Consider the following 20,002-nt stretch of genomic DNA (forward strand, 5'->3'; position numbering starts at 1 on the left):
TAGGTATATGTTTCAACCATTTTTAGCTACTTTATATTTTAATCAATTATCTTGTTAGATATTTGAACTGTTTATAGAATACTTTTAGCTAACTCTTTCAACTGATTACACCTATCCTTTAGCTAACTACATTTTTGAAATGTTAACTTTTAGCATCTTTTTAAAACATTTATCCATTACTTCTAGCTAACAGTATCAACAGTTTACCTATTAGCTATTTCAAACCTTTATCCATTATTTAGCTAACTATTTCAATTGTTTATCCATTACATTTTGCTATTTCAACTGTTTACCCAGTAATTTTAGCTAACTATTTTAACCATTCATCCATACTTTAACTATTTCCATCGCTTATCCATTTAGATAACATTTTCAACCATTTAGCCATTACTTCTAGATTACAGTTTCAACAATTTATCCATTAGTAATACTATTTTTTACCATTTTGTACATTCATTTTTGTTAACTACTTATTTATTTATCCATTACTTTTGGCTGACTATTTGAACTGTTTATTCATTACTTTTAGTGTATGTTCCAACCACTTATCAAATACTTATAACTAACTATTTAGTTATAAGTAAGTTTTAGTTATTTATTTTTTCTGCTGGCCAACCAGTTTTCACACTCTCTCAACATCTAGTCCTCACAGCTGACAGAACATCTGGACTTTTTCATTATGTTTTTAATCCATTAGTAATTTCTTTTTCTCCAAATTAGTCTTTTCACATATCCACTGTCAACTGCAGAAGTTAAATTACTCTTAATGCTCTGAAATTATTTAAACTACCAAGCTATCTGGCCAGTAGACCACTCAAGTACTGGAAAGCTCTATTCATGTCAAAATGGATGGTCTAAAAATATGGATTCAGACTGGAAAAATCTGTTCATATCAACCCTGTAAGTGGCAATTACAAGAAAACATGACTTGACCATAATGACTGGTAGCTTGTTTACACAACAGCAATGAATTGTGACTCTTCTGTGCCCCCAAATGCGCTGTCACTCCAAACAGTTTAGTAGTCTGACATATGATGAGGTTAATGTTAAGACGCTGTCAGAAAAAAGAAGACATGCAATGGGACATTTTAGCCGCCAGGGAAGGCATTATCTGTCAGGATTGATCTGTATCAGAAAAGGATCAGAGATGTGACAACACTGGCATCAAATGACTGGCATTTGTCTGTAGTTGTCTTTTTGCTCCTGAGCTGCTGCATGTAACAACTAGTGTTAGGCCAAGTTGTAGTACACATGCTCAAAACACAAAAAAGCTTTAGATAAATCTTTTCATTAATGGCATTTTTCTAATCTCAATTTTATCTCTTGACTACAAAGATGATAATTCCAGAAAAATTAACGCCAGACATTTAAATGCAAAGAAAAATGTCCTAATCCTTCAAAAGCAATCACTGTTGCTTTCAAAGTTAATGACTTACCACACAATGTGTTTTCATTCATTAAATGGCAGTTATTAAAGATTCCTACAGAACATGGAAGATTACTCATTAAGAACCTCACAAAGCCACAGCGTGCAGTTCCCGAACAAATGAACGTTTTTAGTTGCTTTATCGCATCCACAGCCTGATGAAGCAGATCAAAGGAGGGCGCTTGCTTAGAGTTTGCACCTGAAGAATTTCTTATAATCCTTTAAATTACACAGAAATTTGACGTGTAATTCAGGTCCACTCTCACAAGGAAGAAAAAAACACTGTACTTATTTGCTCATTACATGTACTGCAGAATTCTCAATCAGCTGTGCCCTTGACAAGGACTGAACATTGCATTACTGTGAATGTTTGCAGGTTTCACTGACTGATTTGAAGAAGCAGAAGAAGATTTATACCTGTCTTTTTACTTAAAGCTGCGTTAATCAACATTTTCTATGAACAAAGGGTCAAATGACTCTACATATTGTGGAAGGTGTACCTTGTCAGGGCGTATTACAGACACTAATCATCCAACTGTGCAGTGTTTTAGTGGTTTTCATTTGCTTTATGTTTACGCCACAACTTTTTTTACTGTTTTGGGACATTCTCGTTAACCTTGTTTCTGGCCAAAGCGGTAAGCTGATTTCAGCGAAAAACCTCTGATAAACCCACTGTACACTACCAGCCCAGCACCAAACAGCAGCCAGACAATGTTAGTAAGTAGATGGTGAACAAAGTGGAGCATTTAGCCACTAGAGAGCCAGATACTTCCTCCAGGAGTTGGTGGAAACCAAAAGCAGAGAAAAAAGGAGGGTGACTATTGGACATAAATTCATCAGCTCGCCAGAAACACAACTCAAAAGGAATGCTCATGTGGCTCTGTATCTGCTGCTTGCTAATCTGTAAGACTTGATGACATGATATACGTCGGCGTAGTGTTACAGCTTGTTACGCTGCCTCCCAGGGGCAAAGCAACAGTCACTTGGCTTAAATACTGCTTTAAGTGTACGTATGTTTATTTTTAAGGAAACACGAGTAAATACAAATCATTGAACAGTAATACCATAAGTTGGTATGTGAGAGGTTTACGCAATTTGAAATTGTTTGGGATTTTTGCCTGTGTAGCTTTAGACTTTCAAAGCAAATATCTGTCTATGAGTAGATAACAGATACGAATGGCATTCTATGCATTAACACCGATGTTGACACATTAACGCTAATAATCAAAAAATGTAGTGATAGTTTAAAATGTCGAAAAATTATTTTCATGGATTCTGTGACCCATATTGTTTTTTTATTTCCATTTGCAAATGAATATGTTCTGAGATTTGGCCCTACAGTTCCCATACCTCGAGTGATGTAAACAATTTTACTATGGTGTCAGTGGGTTAGTTGACTGTAGGTTACACCTGAGCCATTCTTTTAGCCTAAATTTGTTTACATTTGTAGTTGTATGGCAGTATGGAAAGAAGTGCTGCATTAGCTACTTCCAGTTCCTGTCTGCTCTCAAAGCATGGATGTAAAGACAACTATAAAAAGTATTGCTTTTAATACTGAAGAAAAATTCCAAATGTGATAACTGTGGGGAAAAGGCTAATTACATTGATTTCTAAATGAGTTTATGTATGTTAATCTCCAACTTGGAGGAAGACACTGCTATCGCTAGCATGATTAAGGTTACCCCAATTCCAGCCGTATTAGTAGTGTGTGTTCCGTTTTGACAATGACTCTAAGAAGGACAGGTGCAATTTTTTATGCCCAATGCATCATTTGGGGTGCTAAGGGCTACTGTAAAATAGTCTGCTTCTCACAGGAATAGACACACACACACTCTCTTTCTCACAGACGCTCACATAGAATTCACAATTAAGCACAATCCAGGAACAAAGCAGGAAGGACAAACAAATCATGAAAAGTGGGTCAAAAGACTTCAAGAGAAAAATTAAGATGCCTTTTGACCGTCAATCACGGCTGTGCTTGAAAATAAACAATTCCATTAGGTGTTTAATTTTCTCTCTCTGCCATCATTTATTAATGTCATTACAGTCCCTCTAGCTGAAAACTGTTAATGGCTGTTTTAACTAAATGGCTCAGTTAGCTAAATGATAGTGAGCTGTCCGCTCCTTTTCTCCAAAGTCTCTGCCCCTGGGCTTACAGTGGGACGACTGTGGTCAATAAAGCAATAATCTTTTGCTGTTGCTCTACAAAACATGACAATTCAGTCCTGCATCAAATAATGAACAGTGGGGCGTTCTCATACAGCACAGAGGGAAAACACAGCTGCATTTCTGTCCTTTGGTTAAGCCTCAACGACAAAGTCAAAACACATCATCTTTTTTTCTTAGTTTTTCTTATTTTTTTTACACCTAATGCTTTTGTGCTGAGAATTCAGGCATCTATCTGTGTGCTGTGGATAGTCACACATCTGCTCCGTTTATCCCTTACATCCTTCCTTCATCCAATCATTCATCATTGCGCTGTTGCTTCTTTCACAGTGTAACCTCGTAGCCAATTAAAGAGCACCACCACTGCTCTGGTGCTTGCTGCTGTGACACCTGTGAACCTTGTTTACTGAGTTACATCAGAAAGGTTACTTCAAGCCTTCTATCCAGCATGGATCCCTTAATACAAGCTAGCCACAAACACAACAAAACTTTTCTGTTCTTTACTCCATACAGCACCACCGCAGGGACAGAGCGTGGATGTCTAGACTTGAAAGACGCATCTTTAAACATTCGGAAGGAGTAAAGCTAAGGAGGAAGCTGGATAATGGTCGGCTTATAATAACATCTGCAACGGATGGCTCCTAAAAGGTGAAATAAAAAGATGTTTGTGCAGCCAGCAGTGATACAAATGAATGCTCTCAATAAACCATACATAAGCTTCAAACACAATTGATATACTTATTTAATATCAGCTTGGTGTGCTGAAAAATAAGAGATATTGGCTGTGGCTAATGATGCCATGAATCCTGATTCTAGCCCGCAAAAAAAAAAAAAAAAAGCGTCATGTTTCTCCTCCTGCCTGGCCAGAAGCGTACACTTCTCACTGAGCGACACTGCTAATCCACACGGCGATGTTGCAAGGCTGTTGTTTGTCTGCTGGGTGCCAGCCCCCTCACTCTCTATCTCTGTTACCCCGTGCGGCGCTGGTGTCATTCCTGGGGAGAGGCGATGATTAAAATCCTTCTGTCGCTATCATGGCACAGCCTCGCATTGCGCCGTGACTCCTTGCCTCCGGTGCAAGCCAGACGCATTGTAGCCAAGCATTTATCTAGCTGTCTCCACACCACTGGCGGCAGACGGGTGGGCCATGCTCCCTGCTAAAGCCCAGATACTTGACATTTGTCTTGGGAAGATGAAATAAAAGTGCAGACTTTGGAGGAACCCTCTGGCTCTGCGTGCAGCTATGAGAGGTACTGATGAAGGTGATGAACACTTAAACATGAAGGGTGCAGTATGTGATTTGCTGAACCCCTCAGGCAGTCCACTTACAAGGAATAGATCCCATAACACAAAAACAGGCCATACAAACAGGGAATAAAACCTCCAGACCAGGTAGTTTATTACTGAGTGACATTTAGGGATCATGCTCTAATCATCGGTCACCATACCTACCCACGGATCCACGTGTGTGAAAGGACCCCTGGATGCTATAGTACAAAGGACCCAAGTGTTATAGAAAGATATCATTATGTCCAGCATGTTATAGAAAATAAGATCCATTCATTTGTAGTGTTAAGATGAAAGAAACTGTGTTTGTCCGTGCACACATCCACGTGTGTTTGTTTTTTGTGATTAGAATTAAAAAATTGAACCTCTCTATATTACCTGCCCGAGCAGCAGGAGGCAGCCAGATTTATATCTAGCCTTCAGCTGTAATGTTCTCGATTTAGTGCAGCCGCCACAACAAGAGTCTTGCACAGAGCCACAACCACACACAGCTGTAAAGATGAAGCTAAAGAAAAGCACACAATACTCTAAAAGGGCCATGCTAATATCTTAATCACATGCTGATCACAGCAACCTCGTCTTCTCTTGACCTCAATGTCAAAATTTCGCGTATGATGAGCCGGAGCAGCTATAAGTGGGGAAGGACCAGATCAGGCCTTTTCCTTTATTTGAGTGTTTTCAGTTTAATTAGATTCTCAGGCCGAGACAAAGCTCAGTCTGTCCAGCCCTCTATCACCTGGGTAGCTGTCATATTCAGATGTCATACTCCTGTCGTTTTGAGAGGCAAGCCATGTCACATCTTAAATACCCCCTTCAGAATGTAATTAATCCTCTCATTCAGGCACCTGACATTTCCTACTAACTAAATTCTTCTTTTTATTATTCCAGCCACTGAGGTTTGCAAGCAGGCACGCATGCTTAACAGTGTTAATGTGCGTGGATAATTGTCTCTTAAGGACTCGCCATATCGCCAAGGTGTATGGAGCTGGAGGCAGCTGTTCAAACCTCCTTGAGCCTGCTATCAATTAGAACACAGTCCTTAAAAGCATTACCAGTTCAGCTTCACCTTCAAACTAAACTACAAGCTATCAATCAATATATATTACAAAATGCTGTCTTAACTGAACACCTTTAGGTACTGCAACTTATGTATTTTGCCGACAATATGCATTACTTGGAAGTTATTGGAGCTATGCAGGATTAAGTACTTTTCCCAAGGGCACCTTGTAGATTCAATTTGGGATTAAGAACCAGAGTAAAGAGACTTGTTAGACGAAAGAGAGGCAGAATGCTATCCACCTAACACTGGGTCAGATGCATCCTCCTCCCCCTCTGACCATTAGCCCTCTGCCACTTAATCGCTAGTGCAGTATTGCAGTGTGGAGCTTAGAGTGTATTTGAGCCCGGGCACTTTGTCAAAGTCACCCTCTGCTATGGCCCAGGCGTGTGCTGCAAATGGGACTAATTAGTAACTTGCAAAGACAGAAGCACAATGCTCATCCCACAACAGTCAATCCTGGGCAGCTGTCTAAAAGCTAGTGTCTAGATACATGGTATTGACAATATGTTAAAAAACTCAGGGTTAACAAAAAAACACAATGTCGTCCCTTTCACAGCCAGTACTGAAGGCAGACACAATATTTAACACCTTTGGAATGTAATGCCATTTAAAGTAAGATATGAAAGTGAAAAATAACACAATCCTCCTCCTCTTTGAAAAGTAAAATTTGAAAAGCAATAAAATGCACTCTGATTCAATGTATTTCACTCAGGGGTTTTGCCGCTGCAGCCTTACTTGGTCTGGTATGACCAGGAGCTTATGGTGGCGGATGTTAGCTAATGTCAGCAAACTTTAGGCATTGTGTAACTGACATTACTAGGTCACTTTGCTGACTTTATGACTCTACTACTACTCTCACTTTATGACTCCGCTTACTACTCACTACTTTTAGACTATGTCTTAACATGCCATAGATAAACATGCCAATGGTATTAACACAAAAAGTAAAATAAGCAACTAACTCAAGAGAGTCTTGAATGACGGATTATTAAATATCTCATTATGCTGTACTGTCATTGCCACTTGGGGCCACAGTGGCCGCTGTTCAGTAAAAGTTAGTCTTGCCTTACTAGATTAGCCCTGAAACAAGCTACTTTCTGTGACTCTTATTCAAGAAATGCTCTGCCACTTTTTGAGACTGTCAAATTAACTCTGTAAAAGAACACAGGCCACTAAAAGTAAGAAATTACAACCCATTAAAAACTTTGAAATATAAACCTTGGGATTTAAAGAATCCACTTAGCTTAATGAAAAACATGTCACCAGCTCAGGTTGTTGAAGTATGAGCTCTGGTCACTGAGCTGAATGGGTCTAAGAAAAACATGATATGAGAGTAATGGGCACTTTATGGGGCAGACATGCTGTGTTAAACATCACTTGTAAATATCTGCTCTTTTTCTAATTGGTATTGGTGTCATGAAGTTTCACTTGAGACTTATCGATGGGTTCAAGTGTTCTCGCAAATTTTGTTAAAGATCATTGAACACCAAGAGGCAGGTGTTCAAATTTCCATCAGTCCTGTACCAGTTTTAGAAATTTATGCTGAGAACTACATGATAAATGAAGCCCCCTTGTTCAAGGTCTTCATGACCAAAATCGTACTTTTCTTAAAGTAAGAAGTAGCAGAAATTAGGATGTATTATCTAACAGTGGATTACCAATATTCAAATAAATATTTTCAAGTGAAATAAGTCAGTGGCAAGTTTGAAAAAACGTGCAGCAGTGTTAAATGTTGATGACACAACAGGATCATGGATTTTACAGGAAACCAGCAGAGCGTTTTCAGTAGCAAAAATTTTTATTTCCCCAAGGTAGTTCTTCTTGAGAGGTAACTAAATGAAGATGAAGACGAAGGTCACTGAGTGAACACTAATATTTCCTTTAATTACAGTTGTGTCTCATACTTTTTCAGGGAGCAATATAAGTGGAAAAAGCTAGACGGTAACAAAGCCTGCAGGATTTCCCCTTCGACACACAAGTTACTGTTCTATAAGCAGTTTTTTTACACTAGGTTGTATTAAGCTTACCCCTGTCAAAGCAGAGAGCATGTCTTCATGCTCCCCCATGTCAAGTCCCACATGTAGTCACACCTCTCTTGCGGCCATCCATGCTATTCAATTCTGACTCCAATATTGCATCTCATAACCATGAGATCCAATCACCTTCAGTGTGGATGGAAAGAGAGCCAAGTATAATCAGTTGTGGTCAGGCAGAGACGGGCAGCAGACAGCCGAAGCGCTGGCAGGGGCCCAAGGGCTGTATCTGGGTGCACATGTAGCTGTGTGTCTGTGTCTCTATGTGTGCGCTTGTGTGACAGGTTAATAAACCAGCCATTGTCCTACAGAAAAAGTACCAATGTGGGATTTATCTGTGTGCTTAAATTTTTAGGCTTAAAGCTACACTAAGCAATTTTCAACACTTAAACCTAAAAATTACTGGGCAGACACTTTTTTGAAAACTGACTTTTCCCTTCATATACACATCGGGAGCAATTAAAGGTTGTTTTGCTCAAGGACACTTTGACATGTGGGCAGGAGGGCCCAGGAATCAGCCAATTAATGGTCAAACCACTCAGTTTCCAGATTCAATAAGTTTTTAGGTGCATTTCCACCACAGGAATGGGAACCTTTTGAGGAGGTCAGTGAAAGGCATCTTACAATATGCGCGGGGAATTTTTACCCCTTGGAAAGTACCTGGACATTAGTTCTTGGGAAATTAAAATTCCTGGAACTTTTGGTGGAAAAGCACCTTTCAGTCAAAAGCTCTAAAAAACCCCTGTATACTACCTGTCCAGCACCAAACAATACGCAGACAAAGACAGTGACTAGCAGGAGAACATTGTGTCGCATTTACCAGTTAAAGAGCAAGATATTTCCCTTAGGAGTTGATGGAGACCAAAGCAGAGCTAAAAGAAAAGTGAATTTCGGATGTACACTCACCAAGTGGCCGGAAATATCACTATAAATTAAGCTGTTTTTGGCTAAAACAGCTCAAAACAGCCCACTGAACACTACCTACCCAGCACCAAACAGCAAAAGGTGATCATATGTCAGTATTGTGTTTAGAGCTTGTTTCTGCTCCCCTTAATAAATGAAGGTTTAAGAATTGAGAGGCAGAATATGTAATATTTAGTCTAACAGCTAGCTTTAGTTTACAATTTTGTACTTCACTTTTAGAATTAGTTGTCCTGTCAGGAGAGGATGTCTAAGCCAGCACTAGAAGTTCATTTGTGCAAATGCAATAAATATGTAGAGTCAGAGAAATGGGGCGCTTTAATGATGGACATACTACCAGCCACATATCATTGAAGACGAACAGGGCATTTGTTAAAAAATGTTGGAAATCGGTTCATTAAAAAGACTAATATTTTAAAAAGTTACTCAAGGGGTTACTTTAGTATGTATGAACTTCTCCAAAATATCAATGAAACTGGATGGTTTTTCCAATGTAAACATGAGGCTGTGTAAAATAGCCATACAGTATGGACTGAGATGGTCCATCTTAAATTTGGACTAATACAGTCAAATTATTACCAGCTATTTTTGGGCTTAATAATGACTACGGAGAAACAGGACTGGATTTGCCAATATACATGGATATCAGGTGCTTAATCACCAGTTGAATTCACAGAAAAGGAACTGAGGAAAAAGATTATAGATTTACAACTTTCAAACCAAACTCATCAAGGTGATCACAGCTTTTTAAGACATTAATGAGCCCATGGAAGTTGTAGCTTCTATGGAACCATTGGGGAATCCTTCACTTAAAATCAAAGATGTACAGCCTCAGAGAGGTCCCAGTGGACCTGTCAAAGCTTAAAGAGTATCCATGAGGAACTTTCTCATTTAGAGTGTATAAAACATGTAAATGTTAGCCCCATGGAAACATGGAAACATGGAAATGTTTCCTAATGAAAGCTGCAGCGGTAGGCTTCATTAGTCGAAGGTCTCTAGAAAGTGAAAAACAACATAGAAATTCGGTGATACTTTGCAGGCTTCACAGCTAAATGTGCAGAAATTTTGATGCTCACAACATCTTTCCCTCTTCAGACACCATATCCATAAGGCCAAAACAGTGTGAAGTCACTTCCTTTCTTGTGATAGACAGTACATTCATTTTTCCTGAGTGCTCCATTTTCTTCCGATGGTTAGGTTTACTGGATGTTTAGAGAACCCTACAGGTCACCATGGCGTTTTTGTCATCGAGCATTTCTCTTATTTCTGTGTCTGCCTGAGTGTGAAAAATAAACAACATAAATCCCTGCATTGCAGTCGCTTTCACCAGTTCATGAATTACAACTACATACATAAAATCCAGGTATGTGTGTATGTGTTGCTCTCAAAGCAGAGGACGAATCCTAATATTATGGGATGGCCCATATCTTTCTGTTTTCTTGCAAGAGTGCTTTACATGAAGTAGCCGAGCCTCGGCAGGGCAGTGGCTAATGAGGCAGCTATGAAGATGTGGCGAGGACTGCCGCTGTACTTCTCAGGATAAAACGGTCCACAAGTCAACAAACATCGTTAAATCTTATCTTGCAGCTTATTTAACCACTTTTCTCAGGCTGTTTTCTAATTTGATTGCTCTTATTTCTACTACACCAAGTGGCAATACTTGATAGATTTGGTTGTCAGCTGCATTTTATACAACTAATATGTCGACTGCAAAATTAAAGTGTCAGTGTTGTTTTCTTGGTACTAAGGGCAAGAAATTTTCAAGTAACTAATGTTAGGTGTACTTTCCAGTATGAGCAATGCTTAAAGTGACACTATGTAGCTTTGAAAGAAGAAACCAAACAGTTTTGAAAAACTGACAATGGTCTGGTGACACAGGCTTAAAACCCAACAACTGTCATCACATTGATTCAAGTATTGTTCAATTCTGATTGCTGCATGGAAACACAAGACATCACCTTTTGCCACTGAATCCTGCCACTTCAAACCAGTGAAAGGATACAAACACAATAAAGAAATCTATTATGTGGAATAACCAAAACTGTACCAGCTGAAGAAAATTGTGTGTTCATGTGGTACCCCATCACTCTTTGTAAAAATCTGATCGAGAGCGTTTTTAGGGCCTTTAAATAACAAATGTGCACATTCAATCACCGCTACTTTCGTCTGAAAAATGTTGCACCCACCTGTCTTGGGCTCCACTGAGAAATATGGCTGTCCATGGATGATGCTGTAGACCACCCTGGCACTGTTCCCATATGTTGGGTCATCTGCATCTGTGGCTGCCACTTGCACTACCATGGTTCCTGTGGGCAGACAGCCCTTCATTAGTTTCCAAGACAACATCCAGAGGCCAAGTCAAACAGAGCTAAATGTGGAAATAGTCATCATATCAATTGAGTGTATGACAAATTCTACTTGAAAGGGGGAAAAAAAAGGGAAAGGCTATGAAAATGTAACATCTGAGGCGGTAAATAATCTCGTTAGTCATTAGTCTTCCTTTGTTGGAACTAGTGTTTACTTTAGTTTTGTACTGATTTTCATTTTTATACACAATACCTGAGTTTAAAGCAGTTTTCACTGAAACCTTCAGCAGCACCAAAAGATCGGACATGTGCTGTGTACTGGCTCTTGGCCTCAAATGCTGCTAAACAAATGACACTTTCAGTTGTTACCATCATTTGCAGTGATTCGGCTGCAGAATCTTTAGTGATCATTTTGTTGCCATGTTACCATTTTCCGCCCGCAGATCAATTAGCATCATCTTTTCTGGTAACTTCAATCTGTTGCTTCTAATTCGGCAGCCAAATGGGTTCTACAACCAATATGTGCATGTTAAAAAGGCACTTCACCCCCTCCAAAAAAGACAAAGCTAAATTACTATGTATTTCACATCATTACTGAACAAATGCTGCAGCTTTTTTTTTTTTTTTGGTTTCAAAAGAGTCAAAGTGATTGAATTTGTCCCGTGGTGTACTAACTGAGCTCAATAAAGGTCTGTAGAGTAAAGAATTTTATGAGACAAAGTTGGGAAAACATCTTTGCTTTCCTTTCTTCCCTTTTAAAAAAAAAAAAACGCTTATTATTTTATTTTCTAGTTAAAATCTCTGTTAACATGAACAGATGGTAATCCATCCTGTTACTGATTACGAGTCCACAAACTGCTTCCGGAGAAGATGCTCATCTGTAGAAGGGAAACCATGTAAACGAAATTATACCTGAGGACAAGAGACAGGTTTGCAGTCTTTTAGGATGTTCTATTAAATGCTGGTGGTGCTAGTGAAAGGCTGATCATCAAGTTTAATGATTTGTTCCAGTCTGATGAATACATTTTTCTGCTTTTAGAAGAGTGAAATAGAATAGAATTTAAAAAAAACAAGTGCCAGACATCCCTTAATTTCTCTATTAATTTAAAAAGAGACCTAAATTCAAAAAGCCCTTGTTTAACAAAGTAAGTACAGTTTATGGGGAATGTGGCTTTCCCTTTAACTTACATATTAATTTTATATCAGTTTAAGGTGTTACTAAGATGTATAACGGGTTCTTAGAAAGCAAAAACCAAATCATTTAAAACTCCTCAAGGTGAAGACTTAATCTAATGAACAAATTAAGTGGATTTTAAAGCTTGACTTTTTTTCCTTAAGTTACATGTTCATTTGATGTTGCTAATACAAACGTTAGACTAATGTTTTATCAGCTTTCTCCTACATAGCAAATTGGCCTAAAAACGGTGGCTCATTTCGTTGGCCAGCAGACAAGTCAATAGACTAATCACTGACTGGGGTTTTTGTCCTCTTCTCCCATTGGTCAGCGCTTGTCTCAGGGTCGGCTACAAAGTTGCCACGCCATGTCTCCATAGCAACTCCCACCCTCAAGAGTGCTGCTTTCGATCTAACATGAGATATTTTTTTTCTAACTCCTCAACAGTCCGCTTAATGCCAGAAAGACACTCTAAAGATGTGGCCCGATTTTAATTCTGAATCGGTCGCCACCAAGTAGTTTTGGAGATGGGCCGAATTTCGGCAAGATCGGTTGTCGTTTAACGTGCAGTTTGAGCAGGGTCCTGATGCCCGATTAATCAGTCAAACGATCAATGATCTGGTACCCTGTCTTGCAGCGTTAGCAGTTCGGCAGCCTGATTTACCACATGACGGGTTTCAAAAGGATCTGAAACAACCTGTGGTGAGCATGTTTTACTGTTATTGGAGTAGCATTTTACATGTTGTGGCTAAAACTGTAGTCTTGAGACTGCTGTGATATAAAAAACTGAGCTTCGCTGGACAGCAGCCAAAAAAAAGCTGACACTGTGGGAACTAGTTTGAATAAACGTTGCTGGGAGTTCAGTACGAGCTCCGCATCGTGGCCAATTGATCGACACGTACAACGTGAGCAGAGACGTAGCAGCTTCTGGCCGTGAAAGGAAGGCTGATTATGTGTCCACAGCTTAAAGGGTGTTTGGATGCCAATAATGAGAAAATACAAAAACAAAATTTGTATATGGTTGAAAAAAATTACCGCTGTGGAGGAGTTTACAGTCAAATTGTGATCAGGGAAAGCAGCCCTTTGCTGCATATACTTTATCAGTATAAGCTAGCGCATAAGGTAGGAGTTAAGATAAGCTGTTGCTATAAATTAGAGTAAACAAGGCAGACCTGACATTTACATGAACACACTGATTAACTTGTGGGTGGTATCACTTGTCACATCTATGCTATACATACTGCATATACTTAAAATGAAACACTAACACTATCACACTTAGCGTATACAGAATCCAATGTGTACACGGTCATGTACAATGCATAAAAAGACATAGACACAAGCTTATGCACACGTACACACTGCAAATGAGCTTTAACTAGATTGCCCAATATGCATGAAATCTGTCACGTTACTTATCCTTATGTGACAGTGTTTCTCCATATGGTCCCTGTTAAATGATAAAGGGAAAAAAAAGTAATGATTTAGTTTATTAAAAAAAACAGGGCCAAACAAAAAGTCCAAATCCATGTGCTGGTATTACATATAGTGCACATCAGTTAGCGTTATTAATAACTTAATAATAACATAATAATAACAGAAAACAACGGCGGCCTTGGTGTGATAGAACGGGAAGGAATCCGACTACAGTGTAAAATAAATGTTTTATTTTCAGTTGACCTGGAGGAAATATTAGTTATTGTCATTTATATTACTGTAGTCTCAGGGAAAAACTGACATTATGCAGTGGAGTGCTGCAGATAAAGTTATAAAACCCAAGCTATAGAGCCTGATTTTGTTTTAGTGGCCAGCAGTCTCCCCAAATCCCAAAACGTCCCTCCAGCTTACAAGAAGGAAATTTGTTTTAAAACTCGACTGAGAACTCTGCTGACAACTCACAACTGTCGTCTCTACCTGCAGTAGAGTATTGTCCTCTTCCACTGTTCCTCCAAGGCAGAGAAGAACACATCAGACATGACTCCTTATGCATTTCTCTTTTAAAAAAAATACCGGGTGAACGCGGCTGATATGAACTGCGCTGACAGCCGCGCCTTGGAAGGTAAGGCAGAAAAGCGTTTGAAGATTTCACGGAGAAAACATAATCAGTGGAAATCGGTGCCAGATCATTTCAATAGGTCATTCATTATGGTATAAATGAGCCTTGTTGCTCCAACTGGGCTCATTTCACAGTTACATTTTTTTATTTTTTTTTTCAGGCAAAGTAATTTTAGGTCAAAAAATTTATATCCATCTAATAATAAAGAGGAAAAGCCATGTAATAGAGTTTTAAATTAACACAAGCAACTATTACGGTGCAGGCTATTTTTTGCTGTTAGACTGTACGTCAGTGGTGGTCTTAAAGCTGACGCCCTCAGTAGTCTCACACTTGGCAACAGTGAAATCATCAACAAAAGACATTGTTGAAATAACCTTGAAGAAGCACCATTTTCCATGAGTGTCTCTTTTCCACGTGGTCAGATGAATAACTGGTTCATGCCTGAATATTTTACTTTATTGGCTAGCAGCACATGCTGTATATGTCCTATCTTGAGCTTATAATGTAGCATCGGACGGAAAGTGTTGTCTCACAAGTTGGTGATATTTTACTTCGAAGCAAACATCCTAATAAAAATCTCACTTTCTAACATGAGATGTATTTTACAGGCTTTTACAGAATGAAGTGATCATGGGGAATTGAAGATTAGAGTCCTCCATTCTGGCTGTAAAGCAGAATTAACAGGCTCTGGCCCTGGATGTGAACAATATAATGGAAAAAAAAAAAAAAAAAAAGCTTGGTGAAGTGAAGAAGTTATCACCGGGCTGGTTGTAGAAGGACACCTAGATTATATCATCACCTCTTAGTCATGACAGGTTATATTACAGGTAGTTTAAAACACCAAGGTCAAAGGATGACTGTATGAAAGAGAACTCGGGCGACGTCTAAATCTCTATTACAGGTTGATAGTTAAAATCACTTCACACAAGGCGCAGCAGACGAGGCTGTAAATTAACATTCAATGTGGACTCAGATGGAGCACAGCTTTTAAAGGTGTAGTTTTTAGCTTTAGAACTACCGGTTGTTTGCCCTGTGAGTCCACCGAACATCCCGGTGTAACAACAACGCCGGAATGAAAGGTAATACCAGCGGCGTGAGCTGGTTGTCAAAAAAACCTGATGAACAATCTGAAATTTGAATAGATTGTTTCTGCTCCACGAGGCTGTCACCTGCTACTCAATTTGCCCTGTCCGTGTCCCTTCAATATTTGTCCATTTTCATTGATGTGATGGATCAGATCTTCACTTTTTTTTTTATTTATTCCCGGCAGCTGTGTACAGAACAGGTTTCCTAATCAATTCGGTATCTTGGCTGAACAACTGTCATCTGCCAGTGATGAAAATAAATGTGGCGTGCTTAATCTGAATGGGAGACAGGTATTCTTCAGCTACCGGCAAAAGACCATGTCCGACTGTCAAGTGAAACATGTATTTCTGAGTGCACACTCACAATGCAAATGTGTTTTGTTTTGAGGAATGTGAGCCTGATTGCAACTTATAACTTGTATATTAATACAAACTGCATATATTTTCAAAGGAAGTGCCATCCTCTGCATGTAGAAATACAAATAATTTTTCGTGCGACTAAAGGTGAACACATTTGAAACCAAATCTGTGACTTGAGAACTGATCTGCAACATACATATATTCTAAAAAAAAACAATATTAAAACACGCCATTTAAGCTGAGTAATTTTGCAATGCCTTCATGAGTATTCAAAGAAGGCAGCGGTGATTAAGTTGATTATATTCATGCACATTCACGACTTCTCCCCACCGTTTCAGATAAGCAGGGATTATTGCTTAGAGTTCAATTCACATTCATTTGTGACTGCAAAGCAAAAATGAATTACAACACTTTCAAAGAAAGTTACCAACTGTGTGTGTTTTAACATAGCATCTCACTGTCAGCTTTATTAGGTACACTTGTACACTGTAATACAATCCAGTACAACTGTTCCGCCATGAAGTCTTCTTTTTTGATGCCTATAATGTTTAGATTTTTCTTTTTCTTGGCACTCTCACGGAGGTGTTGAGCATCATAAAGACAGATGTTACTGCAGGACTGTTGTATTGGGTCGCATTAGATTGTACAGCCGTACCTAATAAAGTGGCCACCGAGTGTATATGTATAACCGACAATGCAAAGTAGAATCAAATTGGCACCAAAGCTCCACTTATGAGGAGAAGAAATAATGTGAATCAAGTTTCTTTTCCGGAACACCTTTTTTTTTTTTTTTACTTTCAGAATGAAACAACTATCCCCTCCTTGATCTCCACTCTCATGAATTAGACAGGAACAATGACAGCTGGCTATAGGACTCGTGAGTAGTAAATTCAAGAGCTGTGGCCTTGGGTCGACATTACATTCTTAATGCCTGTAATGAGCCCTCGAACTGCCCCTTTGGCCCTTCACTGTGCAGCGGGACAGAGTCGAGGATCGAGATTTTCACACCTCCAACTGTCCTCAAGCCCTCTTGTCTTTTATTTGACATCCCTGCTGTGATTAAGACAAAAGCCTTCAGAGATCCTTGGGCCAGAAGGTCTCCGTGTGTATGGACGAGCAGTGCCTCTAATTACTTTAATTAATTAAATTCATGATTTCCTCTAAATTGAACCCATTCATCAGCGGTGCAGTGCTGTGACCATTAATGATTTAAAGACATCTATAAAGGAATTATTGAGGACAAGAGGTGCTTGGCCCTTCCCTGTTCCTTACTGCATTGATAATTGCTTTGAGCAGATATTTACAAAGACAGGCAATGCCTTATTCTCCTGTTGTTCTCACAACTTGTGACAAAAGCCTTCACGGGAACCGGCGGAGTAAATAAAGTGCGAGGGTGACCCTGCATCTCAGCGCTCGTGGTGTGAACGCATCCTCCTCTGTGGTTGATGTACCGAGTTGCTGTCTTATCTCTCGTCTCGGACACCACAAGCAAGCCCTTGTACTCCTAATCCCTGGGTTTCTGCCTGAGCTCTGTACCCCCCGTTGACAGTCGGCTGTGTAATCCTTCAGAGATCTCTGTGCCTGTGTTGTAAGCAAAGCTTCCCTTCCTGAACCTCCCACTCGCCTTCAGAGATCTTTTGACTTTGAAGGTTTAAAGCAAAAACCATATTTCCCTCAGGGTTTTGGTGGGGGGGGCTGACAAAATGACCCCAAATGAATGCTAATTTTGCTCCATATCTGCTGGCTGTTTAACTAAAAAGTTTGAAAATTAAAAAAAAAAAAAAAGCTTTCAAATGCAGCGCTCACTCTCCCACCTCTCCCTGGTCACCACATGTCCACTAACACGTGACAATGACAGTTACATATGTAAATGCAGTTTCGTAAATTCTTGATGATGCCAAAGACTGTAAGAAAACATCATAGACTTCTGGTTTTGATCTTCTGTTCTCTTTTGATTTTCTCTTAAAAGGGCAAGAACCGCCATTACAGTTTACCCTGTAGACTGGTATGAGAACATGTTGATAGTATACTGAAGTGAATGTACATTTAATTCACTAACTCGAAAAAAAAGTGGATATATTCTTGAGTTACCCTTTACAGACATTCTCAAGTACTTGCTGATGATGCCCATTGTACTCTTGTACTCTTGCATATTTTAGCAAAGTTATGCTGATTGTGTAATGAATTTGACATCATTTGAGCAAATCTGCATCCTTTCAACATCCTGAGAGGACTGATTGCTGGGCCCCAGTTCTGATAATAACTATTATTCCGCCTGCAGATTGCACTGCCTGACAAAGTTCATTTTTGTTTGTGTAAAGAATCAAATATTTGAAACAGTATGTTTCATTTCCTATTCTCCCAGAGGATTCAAGGTGCCACTGCATTCTGACTATGAATGTTCATGACCTGAAGAAGTTTAAAGAAATAATCAATAACTGGAACCCCTCAGGGGAAAATAAATGTGACTCATCATTCACATAAAATAATCTCTAGGTTTGAAGTTATCTCAAACTTTGAGCTTGTATTTTTTGAAAATCCAATGAAAAGGTCATATAATCTTTTTTCTGTGTATAGAGAGCCAAGTTCATTTCTCTCTCCAGCCCATCAGTCACAGCTCACTTGTGATTAGACCACAGCTCCCAGCGTGCCTTGGAGCACCTTGGGAACCCCGAGGAGAAAACGGAGGAAGTTAAGGATGTCTGTGCTGCTCTGCTTTCTGTGCTGCCACCGTGAAGTGGCAAGATAATGGATGGATAGAAATGTATTTGTCTGTATCAGACATTTTTTCAGACACACTTTCAGCCGGCAGGTATGTGTAAGTACTGGCTACCATGAACTCTGAGCCCAATTTGTGCCAAGAATGCCTATGGCCTTCAAGGCTGATTCAGACCTTAAGTTTGCTTGACTCAGTTTTTATACATTCATCAACATTTCCAAGCCTAGAGGTCTGTGCTGGCATACTGTATGTGAGGTGATAAATATGTAAATTAAGATGCTTCAGACTTCACATTACAATACAGTGAGTCTGGCTCAATAAACTCACCAGGAAACAGCATATTGAAAGCATTTTAAGCTCAGAAATACCTATTTCTTGTTGTCTAGAATTTTAATTTTGTGTTTTAAAGTTTAAAATTCATGCTTAGAAAGAAAAAACAAAAACCCTCCAAAATAACCTAAACCAGCTTCGGTAGCCTGATCAAATAGTTTAAGCGCCATGTTATGGTCCATACAAAGTCCACATAGGCCATGGCTTATCAGTATGGAGGTCGCTCTTTCTCACTCCAGCTGTGTTCTTCCTCGGGATGTTGTTTACTCACATTTTGAGCTTGAGCATGACCCGCTCAAAACCTCGGAGGAAATCTTGACCCTGCAGGCAGTTCAAGACAGGGTCTGATAGGGTGACTTCCCACAGAAGTGCATTTAAAATAGACAGATAAAAGAAATATCTGCAGTAATAAATGCTAATGTAATCAACAACTTATGACCTGCTGAGTCCTTTGAACAACTATATTAGGCTTTATAATGTTTTTAGCTGCAGTAGCTCTAGGTATGGCAATGTAGGTCTTTTGGTCTGTTGGCTGGTTGGTCCACCACTTTAGTGGATGGACTGCAATGAAATTTTGTATGTCAAATTTTGTATGTCATGTTCCAAACTGGTTAAATTGTAATAATTTTGATGATCATCTGACTTTTCATCTAGCAACTTCATGAGGTCAAACTTTTAATTTCACCAATCCTTGTCCAATAGTTTATGACCAAATTCCTGCACAACTCATTAGCGTCAGCTGCACTTTATGTTTACTGCTAATTAGCAAATGTTAGCATGCTTACATTCTAAACTAAGATGGTGAACATGGTGAACATTATACCTGCTAAAAATCAGCGTGTTAGCATTGTCTTTGTGAGCATGTTAGCATGCTGACGTTAGCATTTAGCTGAAAGAGCTACTGTACCTCAGGAGAGCTTCACAGAGCTGCTAGCATGGCTGTAGTCTCGTACCTACAAACAGTGACTGCAAATGTAGTTGACGGGAAGCTACTTTATTCCATTGACTTTCTTATGTCAGTTACTAACCATGTAATCTCATAGTTTAAAGAATAATAAAACCCATTCACTTGAATCGGA

General features: G+C 39.2%; 1 protein-coding gene across 3 annotated transcripts in view; it reads right to left on the minus strand.

The window, feature by feature from the left end:
* LOC120789803 (cadherin-7-like) overlaps positions 1-20,002 on the minus strand; it is an 84,486-nt gene that overhangs the window by 33,633 nt on the left and 30,851 nt on the right. For 2 of the 3 annotated variants that reach the window (XM_040126840.1, XM_040126839.1), the window contains exon 3: positions 11,080-11,199. The exons of the other annotated variant lie outside the window; for it this stretch is intronic. In XM_040126840.1, the coding sequence (XP_039982774.1) occupies positions 11,080-11,199 (120 nt within the window). The remainder of the gene's footprint in view (positions 1-11,079; positions 11,200-20,002) is intronic. 3 annotated transcript variants of the gene reach the window in all.

This window comes from Xiphias gladius, chromosome 5 (genome assembly GCF_016859285.1).
Source record: "Xiphias gladius isolate SHS-SW01 ecotype Sanya breed wild chromosome 5, ASM1685928v1, whole genome shotgun sequence".
Classification (NCBI taxonomy): domain Eukaryota; kingdom Metazoa; phylum Chordata; class Actinopteri; order Istiophoriformes; family Xiphiidae; genus Xiphias; species Xiphias gladius.